The sequence below is a fragment of the Acanthochromis polyacanthus genome, chromosome 10 (genome assembly GCF_021347895.1).
Source record: "Acanthochromis polyacanthus isolate Apoly-LR-REF ecotype Palm Island chromosome 10, KAUST_Apoly_ChrSc, whole genome shotgun sequence".
NCBI lineage: Eukaryota > Metazoa > Chordata > Actinopteri > Pomacentridae > Acanthochromis > Acanthochromis polyacanthus.
The window spans coordinates 24,055,025-24,082,544 of NC_067122.1; the positions used below are offsets into that span (position 1 = coordinate 24,055,025).

The 27,520-nt window shown below is 39.5% G+C and overlaps 1 protein-coding gene across 1 annotated transcript; it reads left to right on the top strand.

Annotated features, from left to right (window-relative positions):
- Nucleotides 1-1,946: 1,946 nt before the first annotated feature.
- On the top strand, nt 1,947-26,871 carry ergic1 (endoplasmic reticulum-golgi intermediate compartment 1). The gene is made up of 11 exons (XM_051954717.1): nt 1,947-1,957; nt 2,033-2,059; nt 12,867-12,928; nt 17,572-17,644; nt 18,098-18,192; nt 20,255-20,379; nt 20,912-21,016; nt 21,095-21,155; nt 21,373-21,473; nt 22,284-22,406; nt 25,489-26,871. The coding sequence occupies exons 1-11, from the start codon at nt 1,947-1,949 to the stop codon at nt 25,594-25,596; spliced, it is 891 nt and encodes a 296-aa protein (XP_051810677.1). The 3' UTR covers nt 25,597-26,871.
- Nucleotides 26,872-27,520: the final 649 nt, after the last annotated feature.

Here is a 27,520-nt window from a genome sequence, read left to right on the forward strand (position 1 = left end):
CTCCTTGATTGCTGCTAATCGGTCAGTATCAGCCCTGAAGAAACCATAACAGTTGTGCCTTACTTCTTATCATACAAAAGTAATCCTCTTTCCTTAACTTATTTATAAGATGAATACAATCACTTGTAGCATATTCCTTAAAACACCAGTGTGAGAAGATAAACATAAAAATAAAATAAAATAAAATAGCTTTTTGGTTAAAAATGCCCACGCTTGTCTGTACACTCTAATGTATGAATCATATTGGTAAATGCAGTGTTTGTGTCTTCCTGCCCACAAAATGTATATTAATCTGTATTTAAATCAGTTTATGTTTCCCTTTTCCTGACCACTGGATTTGGTCAGTTTCATTTCAGGTCTCTTCTTGGAAGTGCTAATCTTTAAATAGCAGTGAAATCATTTTATTGGTCTGGGAAAATCTAAAGAAATGCCTGCAGCAGATTTTTTGATTCAAATATATATACACAAACTTTTTTAGGCTACTGTTAACATGAATCATAAGAAGGATGACTCATTACTTTAAACAAAGAATGACAAATACTTTATATAACATGAGGAAGTGTAAAAGGAGAACTTCCGAGGTAAGATAATAGGCATCTGTGGTTTAAATATTCTCGCACAATCTTCTGATAGATTATGTTCCAATACCATTATTTCATACAGTGATATATTAGCTAACCAGCGCTAAAAAAAATAAATAAAAGAAAAGCAAACAAACAAAATATTATTATTTGTCTTTAAAATAATATAACAAAAAAAGAAAATCACTCAGAGAGTAAAGTACTTGGCCAAGTCTGCTCAGTCGTATAATTTCCAACGGCTGAAATGTTATAAAAGTCTTGGCAAAAATCACAGCAACATAGAATGTGTCCATTAAATATGGATGTACCAAACAAAATTACCTGCGCTGGCACAGATGTGTGTTATGCATGTGTATATTAGGTATGGAGACCAAGTTGCATCACTTAACTATGTAGAGGACAGAGATAGTTGATGGACTCAGAAACACCGGCACAATTTTAATCAATTATTCTTTGTATCATTTCCGATGGATAAGTCTGATAAGTCCGCAGCGGTGGATTTGTAACAGAATCGCCATCATGTGATCGTCAGCAAGCAGGTGATGTAGTGTTCACTTGTTGTCAAGTTATTGACTGTGATGCTGTGCCCCTATCTGGCAATGATGCAGAAATCTGTAACAATCTGTGGATCCAGACTATAAGCCACATCACTGCCAAAATCTAATCAGTTGGTCCTTGGGTTATTTCTGGCCTTTCTGAAGATTTCATTCAAATCCATGGTTCATTTTTGAGTAGTTTTGCGAACAAACAGACAACCAACTCCAAATGTCACATAACTCAGCCAAGACTCCGCCTCCTTGGCAGAGTAATATGAATAATAAAATAAGTAGTCATATTTTCTGCTTGTGCAATGTAAGATTATGTTGCAGTTAAAGTCAGAACAATGTCATCCAATGGAAGTGTGTTTTGAATTAATCTTTATTATTTTACATGTAGTTTATGAATAACAATGTTGTACTCTGTCATGATTTAATCCCTTGAATGTATACATATATAATGTCGAAATTCAAAACTTATAGAGATTTATATTGATAATCTTACATAATATCGATAATATTGTACAAATACTTACAATTTTTTTGTTTGGTTAAAAAAGTTTTTGTAGTGTGCTTTCAAATATTTTGTTTACTTATTCTCAGCCAGTGGTGCTATAAAATACTATTTATTTATTTCATTTATATTTGCTGTTCTAATAATTTTTTCTGAATATTCGGCAGTCTTCATCACTTCTCAGTGTCTTCTCAGAAGTTTAGCAACAAATCACATCGTGAGTCTCAAGCCGGGAAGTAGAATCGGTTGAACCGAAGCAGCTCTCAGCCAATCAGTTTTGCAAAGCGTCCTAAGCTGACGTCAGGCCCGGTACCGATGAACAGCCGGTAGCGTTGTAGGGAGCTGTATGGCCGCCCGTGTTTTGTTAGCTTTGTTCGCTAATCCCCCCGTCAAACGTGCAGAACATCATGCCGTTTCGATGTCAGGAGGTGAGACGGGGCCTTCGCTCTGTTAGGGGTTCAGAAACCGGGGGTACGGGGGCGGGTGTTTGGCGCTCTGGGAGCTGCTCTGATGAATTAACGGTTGGCTCAGTGTTGTTTGCCTAATGAACTGTCGAAGTTGTGACACTTAGTGTTTCCCGTTTTGGCATGAATAGGCTCCATTGTGTCAGAGTTGTTGTTGGGGGATGCTCAGGTTTACTCAGAGTTATTATTCCTGCCTGCGCATGTGCAGATTCCCTCCATCCAGCATCTAATGCAGGACAACAGTGGGTTTCACAGGCATGCTAAACCAAACCAACATGGTAGCAAATGCACCTCTATAACTTCCATGAATGTGTGCAAATTTAGGCTCATCAGACCTATATATATACCTAAAAACAACAAAGGACAGAATGCAAACGGCTGTAGGTATTGCATAGGCCCATTCAGCTAATCTGTTGAACTTGAGAACAAATCTATCAGTCACCACCTTCTCTATGGGCTGTGAGCACCACCCTAGTCCAAATAAAAGGCAGGATGTTGCACTAAGTGGCACACCATGCTGTTAAGCAGTGCTAGATACTGACTGGTTCTCATGATTACCAACCACACCTCTGCATTCAGACCAGTCAGAATCAGAAGACTTTAATAACCACTACTAGTCCCTGGATTTCACTGCAAGTCAGTAATTGCCTCAATAATGAAAAAATGTCTAGTTCTCAAGACTCAGACTCAAATCAAGAGTTTATAGCAATGCAATTAGCAAATCACTGCATCATGTTGACCCGAGTCTTAAGATTCTGTGTCAATAATTTTATAAATTCTTGCAGTCCTGTTTGTGTACCGTGTCTCATGTGTTTGTGCTCCATTCCATGTTTTAAATATGTTACATAGTGACCACTAAAATGAAGCTTGACTTTTCTGTCTGTCAAAGAAATCAGTTTGATAGTTTCCCCCAAATTGCACAGCCATAGAAGAGATGCATCTGTGGATGATTTCCACATTTAAACTGCTTATTTTTCTCAGTTACTCATTTAACCTCTGAAGTACAAGCAGTTTCTGAGTGTTTTTGTGGTCTTGTCACATTTCTGCTCACTGTAGAATTATTTTCACTAAATAAACTGCTGCACCTCTGTAGAAACAGCACAACCATGGTGAGAAGAGAGAGAGAGAGAATGCAGAATTGTCTTCTGTGTAGTGTGACACACTTATAATGCTGTAAATCATAGAAAGACTGAACACAAGTTGAAGTTGTTATGATTATTTATTATACAAAAAGGTGTTACTAATACTACATAAGAAAGATATTAACTACTAAATTTTTTTTGGTTCTAAACTGAATCCTATCCTTCTATGTAGACACTGCCTGCAGTTCAGTCGAGAAGTCCTGAATTTTTGTCTTATGATTGTTGTTCACTGTTGGATCAGTCAAGATTTTTTATTTAAGGAAAACAAAGTGCACAATTTTTGAGTGCACAAGTGCACAAAAAAAAATAGAATGAGGTAGAGGCAAATGCTTTAATAAATAGAATGTGGAGCATAAGTGAACCACATGTCACATATGACATAAAAAACTGACATCAGTTGAGATGTCCATATGGGAGTGACACATGGTCGCGAGAAATGATACTTGATAGGATTTATTTGACATAAGTCGTTACAATGTTCAGGTAGTGTGTGTCGCTTAGTGATGCAGCAAACATCAAGTCGGTAGTTGGAGTTCCTGCCACATTCGCTGCAGCATGCTGTGTGTAACGTTCTCCAGAGACTCAGTGATTCTCCTCTTCAGTTCCTCTACACATGTGGGAAGTGGTGGGATATAGAGCAGACCTTTCACGTAGCTCCACAGAAAGAATCCCATAGTATAAATAATAGTAATAATAATAAACAATAAAAATGAAAAGAAATAAAATGATTATACTTTTTGAGCAAAAGAGCAAACAAATTTTGAAGAAATTATTAGGTGATGAAATGATGACAATGTTTTTTTGGGACACTTGGTATAATATTTGCAATGTATTACTATTATTTTTATTTTATTTTATTGTTGTTATTTAAAAAAAAAAAAAAAACACGCCTACTGCCAGATTTGGGATTCAGAGGGTCCAAGAATACCCAAACCCCAACAGCACATGGTTGACGATGATATATCACTCAAAACCATTAGATGTGCCATTTGACAAGCTTGAAGTAGAGAATATTTGATATTTTTTCCACTTATTTTGCTTGAGAATTGGCTAAAATGAGTCATTGCTTGTCTGAATACTTGTTTATCATATTTCTGTGAGTTGACTAATTAATCAAGCAACCAATCATGTCAGCTCAGAGGGGTCTGTATGCAATTTTAATGAGCTTTTTTAAAACTATTGTCAGACAATTTGTATCATAAATGATTATTCAATAATGAAAATAATCAATAATTGCAGCATTCAGTCACACAAGATCTGTGTGTGTCTTTCACTTCTCACAGTTGCTTTCGTCTTAGAGACCTCAGATGTGTGGTTATGATAGAGCAAATTTAGCACACAGGATGTTGTATCAGAGTCGATGCTACAGTAAGCGTGTGAAGGTTGTGTGTGAGTAGGTCGTGAGGTTACTGTGTGGTCATGTTGTGTTCTGATGCTCCCCGATTGGCGCTCTGATCGCGCAAAACCTGCGTTGCAAAAACAGGATATGGGTCGATTGACCAACTAATTAGCTGTTTCAACGTGACGCCCGCTCAAAAATAGTAATGGTTTAGTCACCGTGTGAGAGTGTGCAACACCTCTGTTTACCGTAGATTACACCATGGACATGGGAAGCCTGTATTCCCAGAATGTTGTATGGTGTGTTTGTTTTGTTTTTTTAGTCACTGCAGAAATAGGTTAAAGAATACAGTTAGTGTTTGTCTTTTTACATTGTCACTAAATCCCATGAAAACACCAAATAATCCACCTCGCATTATTTTCACAAGCTGACTCGACTTGTTTTTATTAAGTTTAAAAAGACACCACGTACATCATTTTTTAGTTTGTTTTCCACATGTCTTTTAAAAATTAAAATATAAACTATTAGATGTTATGGTAAATATTATTATATATTAATTTTTAAAATAAACCTTGCGCTAACAATTCTCTGCTCTTCAGTGTAACCTTGGCACCACTAGTGACTCAGCGGAGACCTTGATAGAAATTTAGGGACTTTTGTCAGTATAAAGTCAACGGTATGTCGAGTCACCTTTTGTTTTTTACTCGTATTAGTAATACCTGATGGTACTCAAAAAATGCAAGAAATACATTCTAGAATAGTTCATCTGTCGGGGACTATTTTCAGCTGTTGACACATTTGGAGTTCTCACGAGATTTTTACAGCAGCAGGATGGTGTAACCACATACGTGACTCTTGTATGCCCCTCTCAATACACATTAATAAGATCAGTTCATGGCTGGGTTGGGTCTTTTCTTTGAATTCCATCTTGACCAAACATATCTGCTTTTTGTTTTGCTTTTGAATAGAGTTTCAGACTCAACCTCATCCAGAATAACTGAACGTTCTCTGTCCTGAAAGAACAAGTGAATAAATAATAAAAGGCTTTATCTCCAAGTTTAGTTGACTTTACATTAAGTCATCTATTGACACAGGAAGGGTTGGTTCTGGCTCACCTTATGACGATGTACTGTGTTTGTCGTATGCTGATTGGATCATGACGACTTTAGAGTTAAAAAACAGTGTGTTTTTAGCCATATCTCTTAATCTTGACACCGCTGTGTAACTGCTGCTTCACACTTGACATGCCCTTCCAGTAGATGACTGCAAACCTACGTAGAAAAACAAGACACCAGCACGTCTTGCTTTTAGGCTATGATGTGACACGATCGTATGTGAGAACCTCAACCGTTCTTAATGTGGGTTTACTCGGCTATACATGGATGAACCACTGACTCACTCTGACTCATTTGCAGTTTATTTAGTAAGACCGTTCCTTGAAAAACCGCCCCTTGCTTTCATTTCACGGTGTTAGCAGAGAGACGCTGGTACACCATGTCCTTGCTAATCACAAAACATCCGAGGGCCCTTTGCAGAAGCCTGAGCAGCGAGATGTGACGGAGGGAAGATGTGTGGATGACTGCAATTCAGGAAATTACAAACGTCAATGACAGAAGGAGACGTAAACCCGCAAGAGTTAACTTTAGTATTCATGAAGATGCTCTGAGTGGAGGACGTTATTTTGAAGGTGAATTCTCACCCAGTAAAAAACACGTATATGGAAAGACAAAGTATGTTATTTAAATGAAATATTAGAGGAAAAATCAATACATCTGAATTTATGTATAGCATTTATTGAAAGATGTGTATTAAAGGGAGCATATTTCCTCACCAAGTTTTTTTGTAACATTAATATACAGAAAAATCTAAAGTATTCAACATTTTAAAGTAAAAATACTGCATATCCTGCAGTTTATTAAGTATGTACAAGCAAATGCTTAAAATACGACAAGTAGTTCCAGTTTTTATAAATTTATGAGACAGTGTTAAAAAAACAACTTACATTTACAGTACCACTTCACTAATCTTAACATTCTGAATCCCAAAATCTACTGATACGTTTGAAAGGCATGCTCTCTTTAAAAAAAAAAATCTGCCAAATTAGACCGTCTATCTGAGCCAGAAGCTGTATAAACAGAAAGAACTATCAGCTTTTGAGACTATTCATCTGTGACACACTGTTCTGTGGGAAGACTTAACCAAATCCAAGTTTAAAATCGTCATCAAAATCCCTCTATTAGACATGTCTCCCTTAAAAAAAATCACCCAAAAATAAACCTGACTCTAATCCTGATTCTCTAAAAGCAAACAGTTTTGTGTTTGCTTGTGCAGCCGTGACACCATTAGTGACTCAGCTGTGACCAACAATCGTGTGAACAGTCAGGTGAGTGCAAATAAGGGACAAGTATGGAAACAAAATAGAAGTGTCAATAATGTCTTCTCTACAACATGTACAGGCGCCTTTGTTTTTGAGCATCGTGCTATCTGAGTGCGCTTAAAAAAAGGTTGTACATGCTGATTTGAGATTTGTTTTGGACAAATAAAGCTTTTATTTTCTTTTTTAATAATTCTTGATATTGTAACTTTACGATTCTGCCCAGAAAACATTTTTGAGTTCAACTTCTTCCAGCCATGGCTGCGTTGTTTCCATAGAGGTGCAGGGCTTTATATAGCAGTGAAAAATGTGAATAAAAATGTAACAACAGCAGAAAAACAAAGAAACTAGAGTTCAGAGGGTTAATGTCAAGTGGCAGGTGTTGTGGTCGTGTTTATTATCTTTTGTGGCATTTGTGTGAATCTGGCCTGTGCTTTTGAGGAGATATGGCCACACATGATAAGAAAATCTTCTTGTTGTTATTATTATTATCACAGTTCCAGCTTTCAAACTTTCCTCTGGGCCTGTCCTTTCAAATTAGTCTACTAGTTTCACATTTTAGGTCTGTGCTGGTCTCTCTGAGGCCCATCCACACGAAGACGAAACGCTGAACAGCTTCAAAAACGATCGCCGTAAAGACGAATGCGTCTCAGAAAATGTGTGCTTCTACACGAATGCACTCGATACGCATGGAAACGCTGTAAAACACATGCCAGACATCTAGGGGTCCTGTAACGACATGACGGAAACGCGCAAACAGAAGAAAAAAACAGTGGGCATGTGCACTTGCGGCAAAAGTTGTAAACAGAAACCAAGCCGGGAAGTAAATAAAGTGCCGTAATGTAATCTCGATAATTGTTTGTTCAACTCGGCGGAGATTGAGAAGAAGGAGATTTTGCTGCAACAGGGATAGTAGGGTCACTAGCTTCATCAGCACATTTGCTACACTGTACGCCACCATTGTTGTGTTTGCCGCGAGTGTGGCGCATGCGTGTCAATGAAGATACGAAACTATGATGCAAGCGTTTCTGAAAAGCAACGGATCGCCCGTACACACGGAGCTGCGTAAATGGCGTTTCAAAATCTTTCCACTCTGGAACCCGTTTTCAAAAACGATCGTTTACAGACCCCCAAAACGCCGTCTTCGTGTGGATGATACACAGATTCGGCAAGAAACCTATGCGTTTAGATCTCGTTTCGTCTCCATGTGGACGGGGTTTAAGATGAATTTAAAGATTTTAAGATCAATTTAAAAGTAACTTCAGTGTGCAACTGTTCTCAAGTAGTAGGGCTGAACAGGTAGTCGACTTTAAACTGAAGCAATACAATTAAGAAATGGCAGAGGCTGCAGTATAGAATATACACACGTGGACAAAATTGTTGGTACCCCTCAGTTAAAGAAGGAAAAACCCACAATTCTCACTGAAATCACTTGAAACTCACAAAAGTAACAATAAATAAAAATTTATTGAAAATTAAATAATCAAAAACAGCCATTACTTTTGAATTGTTGATTAACATAATTATTTAAAAAAACAAACTAATGAAACAGGCCTGGACAAAAATGATGGTACCTCTATAAAAGATTGAAAACTATTTGACCAGAGTGACATGATTAACTCAGGTGTGTCATTTAATTGACATCACAGGTGTTTCCAAACTCATAATCAGTCAGTCTGCCTATTTAAAGGGAGACAAGTAGTCACCCTGCTGTTTGGTGAAAAGGTGTGTACCACACTGAACATGGACAACAGAAAGCGAAGGAGAGAATTGTCCCAGGACAGCCGAAAAAAAATTATAGACAAACATCTTAAAGGTAAAGGCTATAAGACCATCTCTAAACAGCTTGAAGTTCCTGTGACAACAGTGGCTCATATTATTCAGAAGTTCAAGACCCACGGGACAGTAGCCAACCTCCCTGGACGTGGTCGCAAGAGGAAAATTGATGACAAATTGAAGAGACGGATCGTTGGAATTGTATCCAAAGAGCCCAGAGCAACCTCCAAAGAAATTAAAGGTGAACTCCAAGGCCAAGGTACATCAGTGTCAGATCGCACCATTCGTCGTTGTTTGAGCCAAAGTGGACTTCATGGGAGACGACCAAGGAGGACACCACTGCTGAAAAAAACTCATAAAAAGCCAGACTGGAATTTGCAAAAATGCATGTTGACAAGCCACAAAGCTTCTGGGAGAATGTCCTTTGGACAGATGAGACCAAACTGGAGCTTTTTGGTAAGGCACATCAACTCTATGTTCATAGACTCAAAAACCAAGCATACGAAGAAAAGAACACTGTCCCTACGGTGAAACATAGAGGAGGCTCAGTAATGTTTTGGGGCTGCTTTGCTGCATCTGGCACAGGGTGTCTTGAAAGTGTGCAAGGTACGATGAAATCTGAAGACTATCAAGGCATTCTGGAGAGAAATGTGCTGCCTCGTGTCAGAAAGCTTGGTCTCAGTCGCAGGTCATGGGTCTTCCAACAGGACAACGATCCAAAACACACAGCCAAAAACACCCAAGAATGGCTGAGAGAAAAGCGTTGGACTATTCTAAAGTGGCCTTCTATGAGCCCAGATCTGAATCCCATTGAACATATGTGGAAGGAGCTGAAACATGCCATTTGGAGAAGACACCCATCAAACCTGAGACAACTGGAGCTGTTTGCTCATGAGGAGTGGGCCAAAATACCTGTTGACAGCTGCAGAACGCTCATTGACAAATACAGAAATCGTTTAATTGCAGTGATTGCCTCAAAAGGTTGTGCAACAAAATATTAAGTTATGGGTACCATCATTTTTGTCCAGCCCTATTTCATTAGTTTGTTTTTTTAAATAATTATGTTAATCAACAATTCAAAAGTGATGGCTGATTTTGATTATTTAATTTTCAATAAATTTTTATTTATTGTTACTTTTGTGAGTTTCAAGTGATTTCAGTGAGAATTGTGGGTTTTTCCTTCTTTAACTGAGGGGTACCAACAATTTTGTCCACATGTGTACATAATGCAGTATGTCTGACCCCGGGTTTAAACTTCCGGGTCAATGGTTTTACAAATTCATGCCGTCCTCCTTGTGTTTCAGTCACGCTTTCACTGCTGTCTCATGACGTAATGCTCCGTCACATGCTTTAAATCCATCACACGGTCAATACACAATGGAATCTCAGCTTTAAAACACTATATTGCAGATAACAGTATTTGTCGTATAAGTCACAACGAGATAATTTCCCCAAATCAGTCAACCCCTACAGTACAGTGTGGGATAGTTATGCTGTTCTAGTCTACTTGTTGTAGGATGAACTTATCACGTCTTTTTTCTATAATGCAGCACTGCAGTTCATGGAGGAGGGAACGTCTGATTGCATGTGATTCCTGGCCTTCAACCTGTCAATGATTTGGTCCCGTGGTCTTCGTGTTTCAAACTGGGATGCCACTTTATCTTGTAATTTTCAATACGTGATCGAGTACTGTCACGTCCACACGCAGGAAACGCTGTGATGCCTCAATATTCATCCTGTCTACATCTCCAACTGTTAACTTCAAGTGTAACCCACACCATGTGTCAGATTCGTAGTTAAATCCAGACTGTCTGCTGTGCGTCCATCTGTGACTATTTACAGCTCACATGTAGCATCAGATTCCATCCCACGTCTCAAGTGACCAGTCGAGTGGGATTTTATTTCCCCGCTCCCATTTGAATTTAGCAGTGGGAAACTGTGACTGCTAAAAATATGTATTTGTCCTCATACAGCTAGACATTCTTTAACTATTTATAATATTTTTTTTCCAATGGATATCCAGTGGCATTCAGCTGCTTGCAAGGTACTAAATTCATTCTGGACTGCCCTCAATTACAGTCTGCGATGTAATGTTCTGGATTTGCAAAATAGCATCAAGAACTGCTTTCAACATGAGTACGTTATCAGGATTTAGTCTATTACAGCAGTACTCATGAAAATATAATTTATCATTGAGTATATATTTATATTCATAACATATTGAACAATTTTAAGTGTCTAGTGGATCTATATACCTACGTAATGTGGTTATATATGACAAATAAATGCTTATATACACACCAGAATGATGTTTGTGTATCTTCAGTTTAAATTCAGTGATTGTAAATCAATTGAATTTGTAAAATGACCTTTTCTTCATTGTTTTTACAGATTTTATTGTTTCTATTTATGATCTCATACTAATGGACTTTGTGTTTATGTCTCTATGATTGTTCTCTTTTTCTCTATCTACCCATGGAGAACAGATACAGATTAGCTGCTAGCTAATTCTGATGCAGTTACTTTCAATTGTGCTCCGTCCCTGCAAAAATAAACAAAAGAAACTCTTAAGTACACACATACAGCATTCATATATAAAAGGTGAAATTCAAAAGGACACTTCCTTCTTTCGTAAGGCTAAGCTGAATGTATGAGGTCAGTGGCTTCTCTTTTTTGTTTTTTTGGATAAACATGCCAACATTTCATAAGACAAACTTGTCGTTTCTAATGTGACCACTCTGACCACAAGTTTCCCTGACAACAAAGGATCATTTCTCCACAGGGCATCCCACAGGGGAATGTGTAATCCTTGAACTGAAAGTGGAAATCAACAAGTGGACAGGCTTTCACGCGACGTTGGTGTGTATCAACACGCTCCACCTGTCTGGTGATCTCAAGAGAGAATGTAAGGACAGAGACTCTCCCTCGGCACATAAGGGCTTAACTCTCAGGGAGTGTATTAGTCTGGTGTAGAGAAGGACCACTCCCTGAGCTCTCCACCCAGCCCCTCTCTATGCTGTCTGCCCTACATATCCTGTCAGGCCTGCTATTTGCACACAGTGACCTAATGCTAAACAGGGGGAAAGGGGGGCTGGCCGAGGTGTTTAGGGTCCAGGGGTCCTTCTGTGGAGATGAAAAAAACAACAACAAAGGAACGAGAGCAGGAGCCGAGACAGAACAAGAGAAGTGTCAGGGTCAAGGGCGGAAGGGAAGCCCTCCCTCCTGCTTCCTCTCCCGCCCTGCATTGCATCAGCTGCGATTATTTCTCTGGCAGCTCTTTTGGTGGAAGAAATGCGAGCAGATGTGAGTGTTTTGGTAGGAGATGAGGAAGGAGAGAGGCTGTGAGAGAGGACAGAGTGGGTGGGGTTTGCGCAGTCAGCGATGGAAGTTTTTAGGGTCGAAAATGTTTCACTGCCCAAAAAGGACATGCGCAAGAACTCCTGAACCTAAATAGTTTCAGTGTTGAGTAGCAGGGGTTGCTGTTTTCCCCTGTTCTCGGCTCCCCAAATAGGCAATAATAGTATTTCACAGGCAGAGAGCTGATTGTGTCAGGTGGTCATGATGTTCCTACGCCACTGACTCATTGATTTACACACACTTTGTGTTACGAAAACATCTAAATTCATCCGAAAATCTTAAAATAAAGACTTAGATGAGAATCTTTCTGGTCTGATTCTAGTCTGATGTAACTGTTTATACTTTCAATGTTGAATCTAGTTACTGCCAAGAAGATGAAACCGTATAATTTGAAGTTGTTGCTGGAGTTGTGTTTATGTTCCCTTTCATTGGAGTGTGTATGTGTTATGTTGGCTTTTGTGTTTTTCCTGTGTATATGCAGAGTGTCAGAGACCTTTGTTGGGGTCAGGTCATAATTACAGAGCACACATTCAACGGAAGAGGTGTAACCCTGTAAAAGTGTGTGTGTTTGTATGTGTTGCGGTCGGCTGTCTGGATCCGCTATGTGTAATGGCTTCGTTCCAGAGCTAACATTCCACCTCTCTTCTGTAATATCGCACAGCCTGACGGGTACAGAATGTGCTCCTTTTCTCTGCACATAGTGTTTACATTTGCCTTTTTTTCTCCCTCTTCTTTCCCTTTCTTCTTTATTTTTTGTTCCCTTTTCTTTCTGTCTCTACGCAGATTTGATATCTACAGGAAAGTGCCAAAAGATCTCACTCAACCAACGTACACAGGAGCTTTCAGTGAGTCGTTCTTCTCGCACAGGCCAAAATCATCAGCATCTGTCATTGTTTTTTCATTATTTGGGTATTTTGTTTAATTAAGTTTGAATTGTCTATGTAAGCATCTGGAATCCATGAATGTTTCTGTTTAGCAAATCCACAGAAGTAAGTTTCACGCGCTTTCCTGTGAATCCAGCAGCGTCTGAACACAAGAACCCTGATCACTTTTCCGTAAAAGTCATGACAGTAATGTTGCTAGGTCAGAGCTAGTATAATTTCTATAACACCAGCGGATTAACGGATTGGCACACATAAGCAATGTACTCTGAGTCACATAAAGCCATTTGGGGAAAGACACTTTTTCCACCCGCTTTTGCCATCCCATTTAACTTCTATTACCAACTGAAATGCCCTTAAATATTCAACTTTACTGTGATGAAGACAAGACAGATTAGAGAAACGAAACTTACAATAGCTCCTGTTTGACAAAGTGTAAACAGGAGCTAACATTTGTTGCTTCCAGCTCTTTGTAGGAGATTTTCCTGAGTTTATTACATATCAGCAGCAGGATCTAAAGCAAGACAGTCTTTGGATCCTGTCACATTTACACATTTAGCAACAGCAGTAACTTCAGTACCTACTTTACCTACCTACTTGAAGACAGAATCAATCAAGATCTGACAGCAAGGAACACAGAGTCACAGTTTACAAGCTGCATTTCCATCATTTGTGACATAGCAGGCATCCTCAAGTTGAGTCTGGAGCTTCATCTCAGCTGGCAAGATATATTTATTTTACTGATGGTAAAATAGTAGTTAAATTATCATCACATCTACAGAACATAGAATTTTCAGTGTTGAAGAAATCATAGCTATGCTAGGCTAGTAATTTGGACAATTTGATAAGATGCTATTAGTTTAACTTGAGTCTTTTGTTAATTATTACATTATACAGTATTAATGTGCAGTTACTTTACTTTATAGTTTTAATTTTTGCTTTTGCACTTTGGGTTTTCTTCAGATTGAACAAACAAGATGTCACAAGATGCTGTTAGATTTTGTATGGAATACCTACTTGAAGTCCAAATCTAAACTGACGAGTAGCTTTAGCTTCAGATTTCAGTTTGTAATTAGTTTTTAGTACCAATTAAATTGGTACGATGACTTGATAATTAGTGAGATTTACAAGTTAGCTGATTTTAATTTTTTTAAGGCAAACCTAAGCCAGCTGTTTCCCCTTGGTTCTCATCTTTATGCTAAACTAAGCTATCGCCTGCTAGGACTCCAGAAACCCCAGTGGCAAAAACAGAGGTATTGTTCTGCGTAAATAGCGTAAAAATTGATTTGGACTTCAAGTAGGTATTCCATACAAAATCTAACAACAGCATCTTGTGACATCTTGTTTGTTCAATCTGAAGAAAACCCAAAGTGCAAAAGCATCTTTATGCTAAACTAAGCTATCGCCTGCTAGGCTATTAGTACCATAGGGGGTTGATTATTTATTGGCCAGGCCAATTATTGGAACCAATATTCAGCATTATTCCAGTTATTAGTATCATTCTTTCTTTTTTACTTATTCACAATGAAATATGTTAATTTACAGTAATAGTGACAGATAAATCTGTATTAAAAAGGCATTTCAGCAAAGTTTTTTTGTTGGTGTTTTGAGCATTATTCTAAATTTTGCCACCAAAGATTTCATTTTATGCCTGAAATGTATAAGAACTACAACAGGTTATTATTGTCAACTTTTAAATTATTTGTCAACTACTTTGATAATTGAGAAAAGAAAGAAAAAGATCACTGATTCAGCTTACTAAATTTAAACATTTTTTGTTTCCTGCACTATGAGAATTGAATATCTTTGCATTGTAGACAAAATGAAACATTTGAGGGTGTCATCTTGGGCTTTGGAAAACACTGATAACCATATTTCACCATTTTCTGACATTTTATAGGCCAAATAAGTGATCGATTAACTGACAATGAAATGAAATGTTGGCTCTAAACTGTATACCTTTCCAAATATCAGTTATTGGCATCCTTAATTACTAATTTGTGTGTTGTCAATAAGAAAATCATATTGGTCAAACCCTGTTTAACACAGAGGTCTTAAAGTGGTGTAAATTTTCTTGTCTCTTTGCAAGCAAATACCCAAACGTTTCCACATTGTCATATGCTAAACTGGCCTTAAAGGGCAGTAATAGAAATGTGTTGTATTAATTTAAAATTGTAAAGGGTAAATGATTCTTTTTTTTTTTTTAGTTTTGCAGTACTCGGCAACTAAAAACAATTTCAGTTACTATGAAACCTTTGCTTATCTGTATTTGAAGTGATGTTTTGCCACGTGTGTTTCGCTGTCTTGTGTCTGCAAACTGTGTTGTTCTTAAATGGCAATAACTTTGCTTCAGAGATGATATCTAGCAAGCCTTTTGAAACTCATATGCACGTTTTTCATCAGACAGTAAGTACAGGTATCAGTTGCTGCTCAGGGAGGCGGATGTGTTGAGGTAACAGTTTAGGAAGGAGATGAGATGACAGTTGTAGTTCAAGAACCTGCCTGCCCCAGCACGGAGGTACGTCCTGATGGAGGCAGTCGGAGCCGAGCACTACCTGTTTTAGCACACTTGGTATGATAAGAATGTTAATGATAATGGTGCTTCATTGCCGCAGGGAGCTCAGAAGTCAACACTGGGAATCTGAATGCTTTTCTTTCTGTCAGATCATGTGTTTTCCTGTCATCAATAAGTCACTGACGAATCAGAGAATGCATTGATTATTCACTGCTTGGTAGAAAGCAGAACCCCTGCTGACACATTTTTGGCGCCTGTGTCATTTTCTGTTATTTATTATTCATTAGTCAGCTGATGATGGCCTGTCAAGCCCAAACAAATCTGATGACATGATGGATGAAACTGAGCTGTCATCGCTTTTTGAACAGCTCAAAGCAGAGTGTATCACCTTCCTGGAGGACGGGGAAGAGAATGAAATTGCTCAACATATACGAAAGAGTTTCCACCCAACAGGAAATGTGTGGAAGTCCTTCCTATGCACAGTCGACTCCCTTCCTGTCTCCATCCACTGTCTAGGAGTGAGGGCATTGGGTTGATCTGAGTATTAAACGACTGTTATTGCTTCATTCACAGCTGGTTAGCTTACATTCTGGCTTGTGTGGTTCAGAGGCAACCAGAAACCAACTCCCCTTTTTCACAAAAGGCCAAATATTTGACCCCATCTGCTTTTGTTACTCTTTTTTTAGGGGCGCATTCCTTTGGGTTCAATTTTTACGCTATTTACGCAGAACAATACCTCTGTTTTTGCCACTGGGGTTTCTGGAGTCCTCCTTGTTTTGAATGTAGTGTGTCAAATCTGTGGTTTAATATTCTCTCTTATTATTTGTTTGCTCTGTCTGTGCTAGTAGAAAATCCTCATTTGTCTCTTCTTTGTGAGGAACAAATAAGCCTTAGGGAGAACGGCACAAAATAAATGACACATCTGATTTCGGAAATGCAAATGGCTCGTGTCGATTTCACTGTCTGATTCATGGTGTTATTGTAACCCATTCTTTGTGCGACAGCCCTGAGAATATGCGAGTTTAAATAAAAGCCACTCATGTTAGGGCTTTGTAAATAATTTGGCTCGTCAGTGTTTCCATTACAAATGCGTTGAACTTTATATCAGTAGTAGGCTATTACTGCAATCTGTAGTTATCCCCTCTGCCAGTAGTGCACCCTTTGAAGCCTGGGAAGAATTACTGTACATGTCGTTTGATGAACCTGATCTGGTAAGCGATGTGTCATCGAGACACTCCCTATTGTGTGTCGGTTAAACATTACCTTATGTAAAGTCTCCACTGGCCGCAGGCTTTGCCGCAACACCCAGCCAACTGCGAGGTCATGTGATGGTGTGATCCTAGGAGACAGTTGCCACGTAAACACGCCTCACCTGCTGAGTGAGAGCTTTTCTGACCGAGGCTCTTGCCATACCGGATAGACCACAGTTGCGCAGACACAGATCAGTTCCTTCCATATTTATCTTAGTAAACACATGACAAAGTTTTATTTGAGCCTTCGGCTGATTAGTTTGACACATGAAATGAAACAGACAGCCTGGCTGCTTCTCCTTTTAAGCTCAGACTTTACATTGGCTCAAGATGACAAAAAGATGCCTATTATTTGAGGTTAATAATTTCTAATTTGGTTTCTGTTTAGCTTCTCTGTGGGAGCCATTTTTGGTCTGGGTGATTGTCAGAGTGTGAGTTTGTCTAAGGAAGGCGAAAATGCGCTGTTTGTAGGACTTAGTAAGGCATGAGATCACCTCTCTCAAAGAAGATCTGCCGTAATGGCTGCCTGGTGTGCTGGCATTTAATGTGTGATTAGAGTAGGAGGGTCTTTTAAAAACCTGCGTAATGGCAGGCCTTAACACCGCCAGTAAAAACGCTATTTAGGGAAAAAATTTTTATGGCTGCTGTGATTTCATTAATGTCAATAGCTTAGGTCAGCCATTCCAAAAAGACTGGATTAGTCCGGCTCGTTTGGTTTGCATCATTCCGTGAAGAGCCGGTGTAATTTCAGATTAATGTGAAAGAAGTGACATACATAAGATCAACAGAGACTCGAGTTTAAACAAGGTGTTCACTCTAACTGTCTTCCTCTTTGCCCACAGTTTCCATTCTGTGCTGTGTCTTCATACTCTTCCTGTTCCTGTCTGAGCTGACGGGATTCATTGCCACTGAAATGTAGGTATCGCAGCATCTCGTAATTTCCTGTAGCTGAAACACACGAGGCGACCGACAGTTCCTTGGTTGCCACACAGGCGCAGGGACTTCATAATGAATTTCAATGCCCTCATTATGGCGTATTCTGCCCAGCCAGTGTTGTAACCAATGAATGGAGTCAATTTTCTCACAGGATATTGGCTTTGTGCATGCGTCAGCCTCTTGGCAAAGTGTAATAAGGGATGACTTGTGAAGGGTGTGACAGAAAGGAAATTACATCGACAGGGATACACAAATGCTCATCGCTTGCAATTTGGCAGAAGATGAGACGGCGACTGTTAATGTGGTGTCCAAATGACATTTTGCAGGAGGAGAAAATAGCCTCTTTCTGATGAAAATTGCAATTTTTTTGCCTGCCATTAAAAGTTTTCTGTTTATCTAAACTTTTTGTACTCTCTTTTTCATCCTTTACAGTGTAAATGAACTATATGTGGATGATCCTGATAAAGACAGTGGTGGGAAGATAGATGTGAGTTTAAACATCAGTTTGCCAAACTTGCACTGTGATTGTGAGTATATACATCATATACACATATACACAACTCTCTGTTTCTCTACATTACAGTTTCTGTTTGTACGTTTTGTCTTTTATACTGTCTTTTTAAGGCTGGTTTTTCCTTTTTCAGATAATAATATACTTGCCGTGCCCTTATTTAACACAGCAAATTGGCAAAAGATCCGTAAAACTGCATTATGATTTGTTGTGTTGTGGCATGCTCCCTCTGTTTAAATCTCGTGCTGCCACACATCTGGGATGTGTGTTTGACATAAAGTTGCCTCTGCTTCCTCGTCTACTGTACTCGGATGTCAGGGAAAAAGTGGGCAGGCCGGTTGAAGCGTGCCAGGACGCAGAGCAGTCACCGGTTATTTGCTCCTCATGACTCCTCTCAGAAACTATGCCCAATGACAAATCACACACACACTGGCGAGGTTTGGGCAGCACAGAAAAAAATCACACATTCGGTCGGTTCGAGAGATATCCAAAAATGGCAAAGCTAATAAATGCCTGTGTGAAAATTAAGTCCAGATTTCTGCAATAGCGGCTTTGGCATGCAGACACACAGCTGTCAGCCATGTGTTTAGACGAGCTCACTCATGGCATGTCTATACAAAGAAGGTCCCACTGCCATTTCCAATTAAAGCTCTTGATGACTGTATGCATGGCGGGTTTGTTTATTTGCAGAATTTAAACTTAAAAAAATAAGAAATGTGGGGCCCTTATAACGACCAGCTCAAACATGTTGCTTTAACCACCCTGCAGCTGCATGTAATGAGCAGAAGCGTCCCCCGGCTCCTCTCGCTGCAAGCTGATATTGTACATCAGTCTACCTCCCAGGCCTTCAAACAGGTTGTCATCCGTTGCAAATTTACTCGGAAAGGAGAAGCCGTTTCATCACGGAAAACTTGGCATTTCCGTCTCTTTTTTTCATTATTTATCGGCTCTGCCGGTCTAGAGTTAAACACCGTCTCCCTCCGCTGACCTTTACAGGTTGATTTGTGACTTCATGGAAAACCACAACCGGGTGCAATAACCTTATAATAACCCCCGCACCACCACCGCCACCGCCACCCACTCTTGGTCCACTTTATATCAACGCACTTCCAGGCCTAAATGTCTTAAAAAGGAAAAACAAGCCATCTCTCTCTCTCACACACACACATATATTCTCACACTTCACTTATATTTGCACATGGTATTTTAAGATCTGGGGTTCAAACGTGTCTTGAATGTCAAAGGTCAGACAGATGGCATGTGGGGGGTTTTAGCACAGATCCAACAGACATCCCTCTCTCTCTCTCTCTGCTGCTGGCCGACACACAGCACCGGCAGGCTCTGAAAATAGGCGACTGCCAGTGTGCCAACATACAGCGGTCTGCAGGGGGTGGTGGTGGGGGGATCGGTGAAGTCTAGATGGAAAAACACAGAGGGAGCGAGAGAGGGGGTGAAGGGCATGATAAATGGCCTGTTTGGACTTTGTATGTTTACTCTGTGGGTCACTGTCTGCAGCGATATGCAGAATAGCTGTTTATTCTTCTCTTTCTACTTGTTTGGTTATTGAATGTAAGGAATAGAGCTGTGGATGTCAGTTACCAGTCCCGTCACAATTTAACATTTAGTCTGTATTGAGTCCAAATCTCAGAAAAAAATCCCTGCCAAAAGGTGATGTCTTCATATTTTTGTGGCTGTTTGACCACTGGGAAGAAGCCATGATTTCAATTTTTCCAATATTTAATGTTATTAAAATCTCTAAATTATCATACAAGGCAAATGTTGGATACAGAGCTGAAGTATTCATTTGAATAATAAAACAAAAACTTTGTGTGTGTTGCATCACTGTCAAATATGAATCAGATAAAACAAGCAGTTTGAAGACATCGCACTGTTTTCTTACCATTTTTTTTAGGCTTAGTTAGTCACTAAAACAAATCACTTACAGAATATGTCGTTTTGTTGTTGTTTACTTTGTCTCAGCATAAAAACAAGTAAAAAATCTGGAACTGGAGCAGAAACTGAAATGCTTTTAATTCATTATGTCTCCCATGTGTCTTTGTGTTTTTTTTTTTTTTAAGTGGTGGGTTTGGACATCCAAGATGAGATGGGCCGCCACGAGGTCGGTCACATAGACAACTCGATGAAGATTCCTCTCAACCAGGGGGATGGTTGTCGCTTTGAGGGGGAGTTCACCATCAACAAAGTAAGGCCTCATCACACAGTGGAGGTTATAGAGACTAGTCTAACACATGCTGTATGAATTTTCTAATGGTGCCTTCACAAAATGTCCCTAATAGTTACATTATAATGGATGGAATGAGAGGCTTGCTATTTTATGGGGCATATACTCCTGGACTATACGTTGTGTATTTATCTTGGACTTGGAGTTTGCCCCCTCTGCTTCCTCCCTCAGGCTAAATTAAATTATATTAAATGGAAGAGCTCAGGAATTCATCTGACAAGTATAGTCTGAGCTCTGCGAAAGGCTGTTCGTCCTACCTCCCGCTTGTGCGTCACTCTTTCCACTACATTTAAAATGATTAACCACGCAGTTGGACGTTTAACACTTTTGCTCATTGAGTAGTTGGAAATATGTAAAACACATGAAGTCAGGAGGAGCGGGGAACGTTCAGTTTCCAGCCGAGTGTGTGCGCATTTAAATGTGTTCATTAGTTAAGTAAATGTGTTGCAGGTGCTTGTGGTGTTGCTGAGTTTAACTGTTTGTGTGTCTTCAGGTACCAGGAAACTTCCACGTGTCGACACACAGCGCCACGGCACAGCCCCAAAACCCCGACATGACCCACACCATCCACAAGCTGGCCTTTGGGGAAAAGCTTCAGGTCAGAACTCACAGGAAAAAAACACAGAATAAAACTGAGGTGTGGAAACTGATCTCCTCTCTTTCTATTGTCACACAGGTACACAAGGTCCAAGGAGCCTTTAATGCTCTAGGAGGGGCCAACAAGCTGTCATCTAATCGTATGTATCCACACTGCACATGTAGTCATTATACCCGCTATGTGACATTTACGTAAGCCGGCTTGCTGACATAGTATGATGCAACGAAATGCAACTCCTCATGAACAGCTTTTGGATCCAAAAAAAAGAGGAAACTTGATTCACACAGCTGACACTGCAGCCCAAATATAAAGGGATCCGTCCACTTTATATTTTTAAATATCTGCTTCTTTTGCAGCTCTGGCCTCGCATGACTACATACTGAAGATTGTACCGACAGTGTATGAAGACCTGTCGGGTAAACAGAGGTTCTCCTACCAGTACACGGTGGCCAACAAGGTGCCGTATCCCTGCACGTTTTATTCCTTTCTCATGAGATCATACCTTTGAGTCATGTTTTCTTTTGCGCTTATTGCGGAGGCGGCGCGACCGTCCCAACATATGGTCGGAGCATGTATTGCTGCGTTAACTTGTGCACTCACCCGGAAGCGAAAGCTCGCCCCTTAGCGACTGGAAACGCTCCGTCGATGTCAACAAACCATAAACACACTTCCTAGAACTGTGCTGACTGACAGCTGGGTTCGGAGTTGTGCAGGTCATCTGTGACGCAGTGAAGACGAAGGTCTGAGCAAAACATTCCGAAAACCTCATTCCCAAAGCATAAATACAGGCCCAGCTGAGGCACACATTGAAGCCTGGACGGCAAAAGCAAGTGTTTGTTGACATACTAAGTGTTTTATTCTCATTAATTTTATTGTCTTGGTGAATTAGCACTGATTTTGCAGAAATGGAATTATATAAACTCACTGATAGCCATGCCATCGCGCAACAATAACTCACAACCCATTGTAGCCTGCTCACAATTCATCTGTGAATTATTCAGCCAAGATTCATTTTAAATGAATCATTTATGACTTACTGAGTGACTTTATCTGAAACAAATCCAGTAATGACTCAAACGGCGCTGTCACCACTACGGATGAAAATGAAACGACAGATTGCTCTTGTTTGCTTTCTAAACTTAATGGGATTAACTTTCTTAGTGCTGGTTAAATCTGGGGGTTTTGTTTTGTTTTCTTTGCCAGGCACAGCTCCAAAACACATTAAAATTTGCATCGCTCTCTTTATTTCCCCCTCCTTCTCACACAGGAATATGTTGCTTACAGCCACACAGGCAGAATTATCCCAGCAATCTGGTTCAGATACGACCTCAGTCCAATCACAGTCAAGTACACAGAGAGGAGGCAGCCGCTGTACCGCTTCATCACAACAGTAAGTGAATTCGTACCTGGGATATCACAGGACACAAAACTTTTGGTTAAATGTCCTGTATTAATATCGGTTTATTTAAATCCAAGGCCTCAAAAGTGTTTTTTCTAATACTACTTTATGGTTCTAAGACAGTTTTTTCTGGGTGATCAGTCAACAACTATGGATTGCTGCGGCATTTTTTTAATCTTTACTGTTTGTCTCCTACTAATTACCAAGTGACAGTATGTTAACATGAAAAACTTCGCCATTGAATTTGGTAAATATTCCGCCCACGAAACATCAACGTGTTAGCAATGTCATTGTTAGCTCGGTGACGAGAGAGCATATCTATGTTCCCAAGGTTCTACGTTCCTGTGATACTCAGAAACATACAGCAGTGATGAGGAAGATAAAACACTTTTTGATAAGTTTCCACAACAGCTCATATCATTTTATGCAAATACAGAGCCTAGGCACGTACTACAAAGCAAACTTTTCATAGCCAGGCTTTCTCCCCATCGGCTGGCTCAGTAAAACCCAAAACCCCAATCATGGATAATGGGTATCATGGCGGTGGTGGCGAACTTTCTTTGTCAACACACGTGCTGCCTTAAAGATGGGTATTGAACATTTCACGTGACTCTTCTTCTGCACAAAATGAACAGACTGTGTGTGGTCTATGTCCTTCAAGAGGAACATGTTGCCATAATGCAGAACTATGAAGAATCTAAAAATATATTACATTAAAAAGAACTGTTACTGCAAAATGATGCAAAAGTGGAAAAATGTGAGTCATGTAGGTTAATATATCTATTTATCACTCGGTACACTCTCAATGCCAAGCTGCTTTTTTCCAGACAGCTACACGTTATAGCTGTTAAACTCTAAACTTCATGTAGTTAAACATGAAACTCAACAACTCATTTAGATATGACACTGTCCCATAATGAAGGCTACATGGAAATCACTTTAGTTTTATTTATTGAATGTTTTCTGTCATGAATACCAATAGACTAATCAATTTCATGTTATGTGTTTTATTAGTAGCAGCAGCAGTAAAAAGTGAACTAGACAGCAAAGCAAAAATAACCCTGTTCCTCAAATAAAAACATGTTTCTGTATTTTCTGCATCTCCAACTGAGAGCGTATAGGTTGCTATGGCAACACGAGGCATAAAGTTTGCCCCGCTGTACCAATTTACTTTCCCTTAACTTTAACAAACGGCTCAACTGGTTTTTTGCAGATGTAACATTTTCCCTCAGCTGAGAACTTACACTATATGGCTCACATAGAATGTGGTTGGGAAAAGAATAAGTGAACACGTAGTACTTTTTAGGCCAATTTAGAACCAAAATTGAACGTAGCCTCCTCGGAGCAGGTTAACTGTGAAGCATAATTTACTAAGGTGATATAGCAGGTTTAAAACAAGCCGCTTTTGTGACATTAAACATTAGCTTTATGCCCAACCTACCTGGTTAACTCCTTACCTTTGCTTTGTAGAACATGTTTTACTAGTTCTCATTCTGTGCAATATACAGCTGGGAAACTTGCATAAGATCCTTTTTGTCATTTACTTCTTCATTATGTGCTGTATAAAAGTGGTAAACATAGGAATGACTCCTGGTGACATTTAGTATAGCCTCAGGGTGAAGCTAGCATAGCTGTAAGCTATGTACAAGTATATCATTGAAAGCTAAGTAGAGATTAGCAGAGAATAAATAAGTGTGCAGGTTTCTCAGGTCTATGGAACATTTTATTGAATTAACTATTGCGGCACATTTTTAGCACTCTTTATACCCTGTTTTCAGTAGGAGGTAGTCTTTTAAATCAAAAACCCCACTACCAAAACCAAGTTAGGAACTAGCTAGTTATCATAGTAAAGCATTTAGCTAATGAACAGCCTTACATTTCTCCTAAGAGGGAAATGCTAATGCTGCTGCATTTGCTAGAAGTGTAAAATGGCAACTGTTATCGAATGTTTTAGCCATAGCAACTGTATAGGCTAATACAGGGATATTCAAAAAGAATGAACAGTTTTCATTATGCAGCATTTTAGTAAAGAAAAGCAATAGAAAACTCCAGCCAAATCACAAGTATTCTGCTCGCAATCAACTTTTATTTCCTGTCTTACAAGTGTTCAATGTGGCCACCGCTTGTTGTGCAGGCAACATCAATGCGATAAGAGGATTCCTCCCAGATGTGGATCAGCATATCACGATCCACTGAGGTGATCACTGGAGTTACTCCATGTCATTCCATGACCTTAAACATCAAATAAAAGTTGATTGTCAGTAGAATACTTTTGACCTGGCTGGAGTTTTCTATTACTTTTCCTTTTTAAAATACTGCTTAATGAAATTAGTTTATTCTTTTTTAATAACCCTGTATGTTGTTGCGCTGCTACATTAATGTGGAGTCGAAGTAGATTCAACATGAAGCCAAACTTTTCTTTTTTGAGTCAGACAGTGAACACAAGGGTTCTACTTAGCCTAGACAAAGCCTGTCTAGCCATTTCCTCCTAAAATGTACTCTAAGCTAGATAGATAGATAGATAGATAGATAGATAGATAACTTTATTGTCTGTTTCTTGTAACAACAGAAATTTATCTTTTGTCACAGCTGTAAGGCAAGGTTTAATAAATGCAGCCTTTTCATGTCACTCTCAGCCAAAAAAGTTAATAAGTGCCTTTTCCAAGCCTTCATTCATCTGTTTTGCTTTCCTTTGCCTCGACTCCCCACCTCACCTTGTGGAATGTTGTCTTGGCCTCATCAGGAAAGTTTCCTGCTGACTGATGATGCAGTCAGGATTAAATTGGCTTCCCGGCTGATGAGCTCCACTATCATTTGTCTTCCGCGTTGTTTAAGTTTATCATGACTTAAGGAATGGGCAGGAGATGACTGCACTTGTGATGTGATTATGAGTCAAGGCTAAAGATTGTGAGTCAAGCTGCAGCTGGATTCTAGTGCATAGAGAGGTTTCAGTGTGATGTATTTTTATGATTAAATGTGACTACTCTGCCATTTATTGAGCAATTCGTACCAAGAGAAGAACACAATGAAGCTCTTAAAAGTGGAGACTGACAGATTGACATGTTTCCTCCAGATTTGTGCAATCGTTGGAGGGACCTTCACAGTCGCAGGAATCATCGACTCCTGTATATTTACTGCTTCAGAGGCCTGGAAGAAGATCCAGATTGGAAAAATGTCATGAGGACTGCTTCCCACCACTCCTTACATTTTATTTATAAGTGCAAAGTTGCTAGCCTGTTAGCTAAATCCAGTCCTGCTCGAAGCAACTTCCTTATGGAGATGGTATCCCCGTGACCCGTGAAGCGTCTCCGGCACTCGATATAACTACCAGGCTACACGGTTCTGTTACTGAAGATCCTCTCAGGCTCCATCTGCTCTGATGACATGTGAACGCCGACTATCGCATGTCTGCTTCCTGCGTCTTCAGTGTCAGGAGAGGGAAAGGGAATCTCTTTTGTTACTGTGGAGGTGAATGTTAAAGAGCTGTGGGCCAGGATTCAACCAGTATGTGTTCCTCAAAGGGTGCAGCTGATATTTTTAAAATGAAGTTTAAAAAAAAAAGCTCATATTTGTGCTGACACGAAAGTTTTTTTAAAAATCTGCACCATGTGTCCACACAGAATCTTCCCATTTTTAATTCATGTATGGATTACTTGCAGACAAAAATGGATAGTTTAGCCTGTAAATGAATCCAAATATTGATTAGCTCCACCAGTATGTCAGTCTGACTGTATATGAGTCTCTGAAATGGCAAAAGCCAATAATTATTAGAAGGTAATTGTGCAGGGTTTTGAAACTTGCACAGACTGGACTGAAATCTGAAGTGTTTGTTTCTCATGCTGTCTGTTTAGGTGTATCATACGACATTGTCTTTTCCCGTTTTTATCGACATCATTCAGACTGTATGCCTTTTTGTTTGCTTGCCTCATTATCATCAACTCTCATTAGTTTGTCAGGCTTTACAGTGACTGCCACTGAAACCAGTATTTTTCACTGTGTTTTTCATGCATGATGAAATTTACCGCATCGGTGTAGATTTTAGCTTTTAGAGGAGTCTTTTAAACACATTGCTCATTTTAGTTTTTTAGTCTGTATATCAAATAATTCATCAGCACTGTTAAATATCCCAGACTTTTTCCATTCCATTTCAATGATTGTAAAAATGTGGTGGAGGTCTGTTAGTTTTAGTTTGATTTGTGTACAAGGTGTTTGTGTTTCCATGAAGTTGTAAATTGTAATGAAGGTTCAGTTTTGTAAGGAGAGAACTTGTTGGTGAGGATGTTCTTTGCTTTTTGCTCTTTTTTATACTATTACCACAACCTCTGTGATGGAGGACAGTGATGATCACAAACCCCCAGAACCAGTTTTTCTACTCCAAAGGCCATCCATTTCCTCTTCCGTCTCAAATTACTCTGTAATGCTATGTGTTCCTCAAGTAAAGGTGCTATTGAGGTTACAGGTGTATGCTTCGTGTCTTTGAGTTTCTAAAAGCCGCCTGCCATCTATTCCTTCATTGTTGGTTTATCTACCAAGTCTGTTTAAGGATAAACGTCACCTATTGAAATGGAGCACGAAGCACAGAGTAGTCAAGTCGTGGAGCCTTTTTAAAATGAAACTGAATATATCTGGATGCTCTTATCACCAAAAATTCATAGAAACTGAAAATGGAACCTTTTGCGTCGGTGATTTTGCAAAATTACTAAGCTGTTGTGACTAAAACTGTGTGTATGAAGTGGACTTTGCACCCAGACACTGCTCATTTCCCTCAGCTGGCAGCCAGCGCCAACACCCTGCAGGTTGTCATTTGTGATGTGAGCGTGTAAGAGGGTGTTAAGCTGTCACAGCTATCATCATGCTTACGTCCAGCGCTGATAAGAGGTGCTTAGAGTGACTCACTCCTTTATTCGCCCTACATCCCCCTGTTTACCTCCGTCACTTATTGCTAGTTAACGGTGTTGTGTCTCCACCTCCACTAAATGACACAGATGCCACAAATATCTATTTGTTTCGTTAATTGATCCGTCATATGGATCATCACAGAGCATGTGGCTCTTGTTTACTGTGAGCTAAATGCAAGGTAGCGTCTAAAAACAGGGCAGAACTGG

What these genes read in the sequence shown, in the direction of transcription:
- ergic1 (XM_051954717.1), top strand. An exon ending in GGGAGTTCACCATCAACAAA is followed by an intron (nt 20,380 to 20,911) that starts GTAAGGCCTCAT and finishes GTGTGTCTTCAG; the next exon opens with GTACCAGGAAACTTCCACGT. An exon ending in AGTACACGGTGGCCAACAAG is followed by an intron (nt 21,474 to 22,283) that starts GTGCCGTATCCC and finishes CTTCTCACACAG; the next exon opens with GAATATGTTGCTTACAGCCA.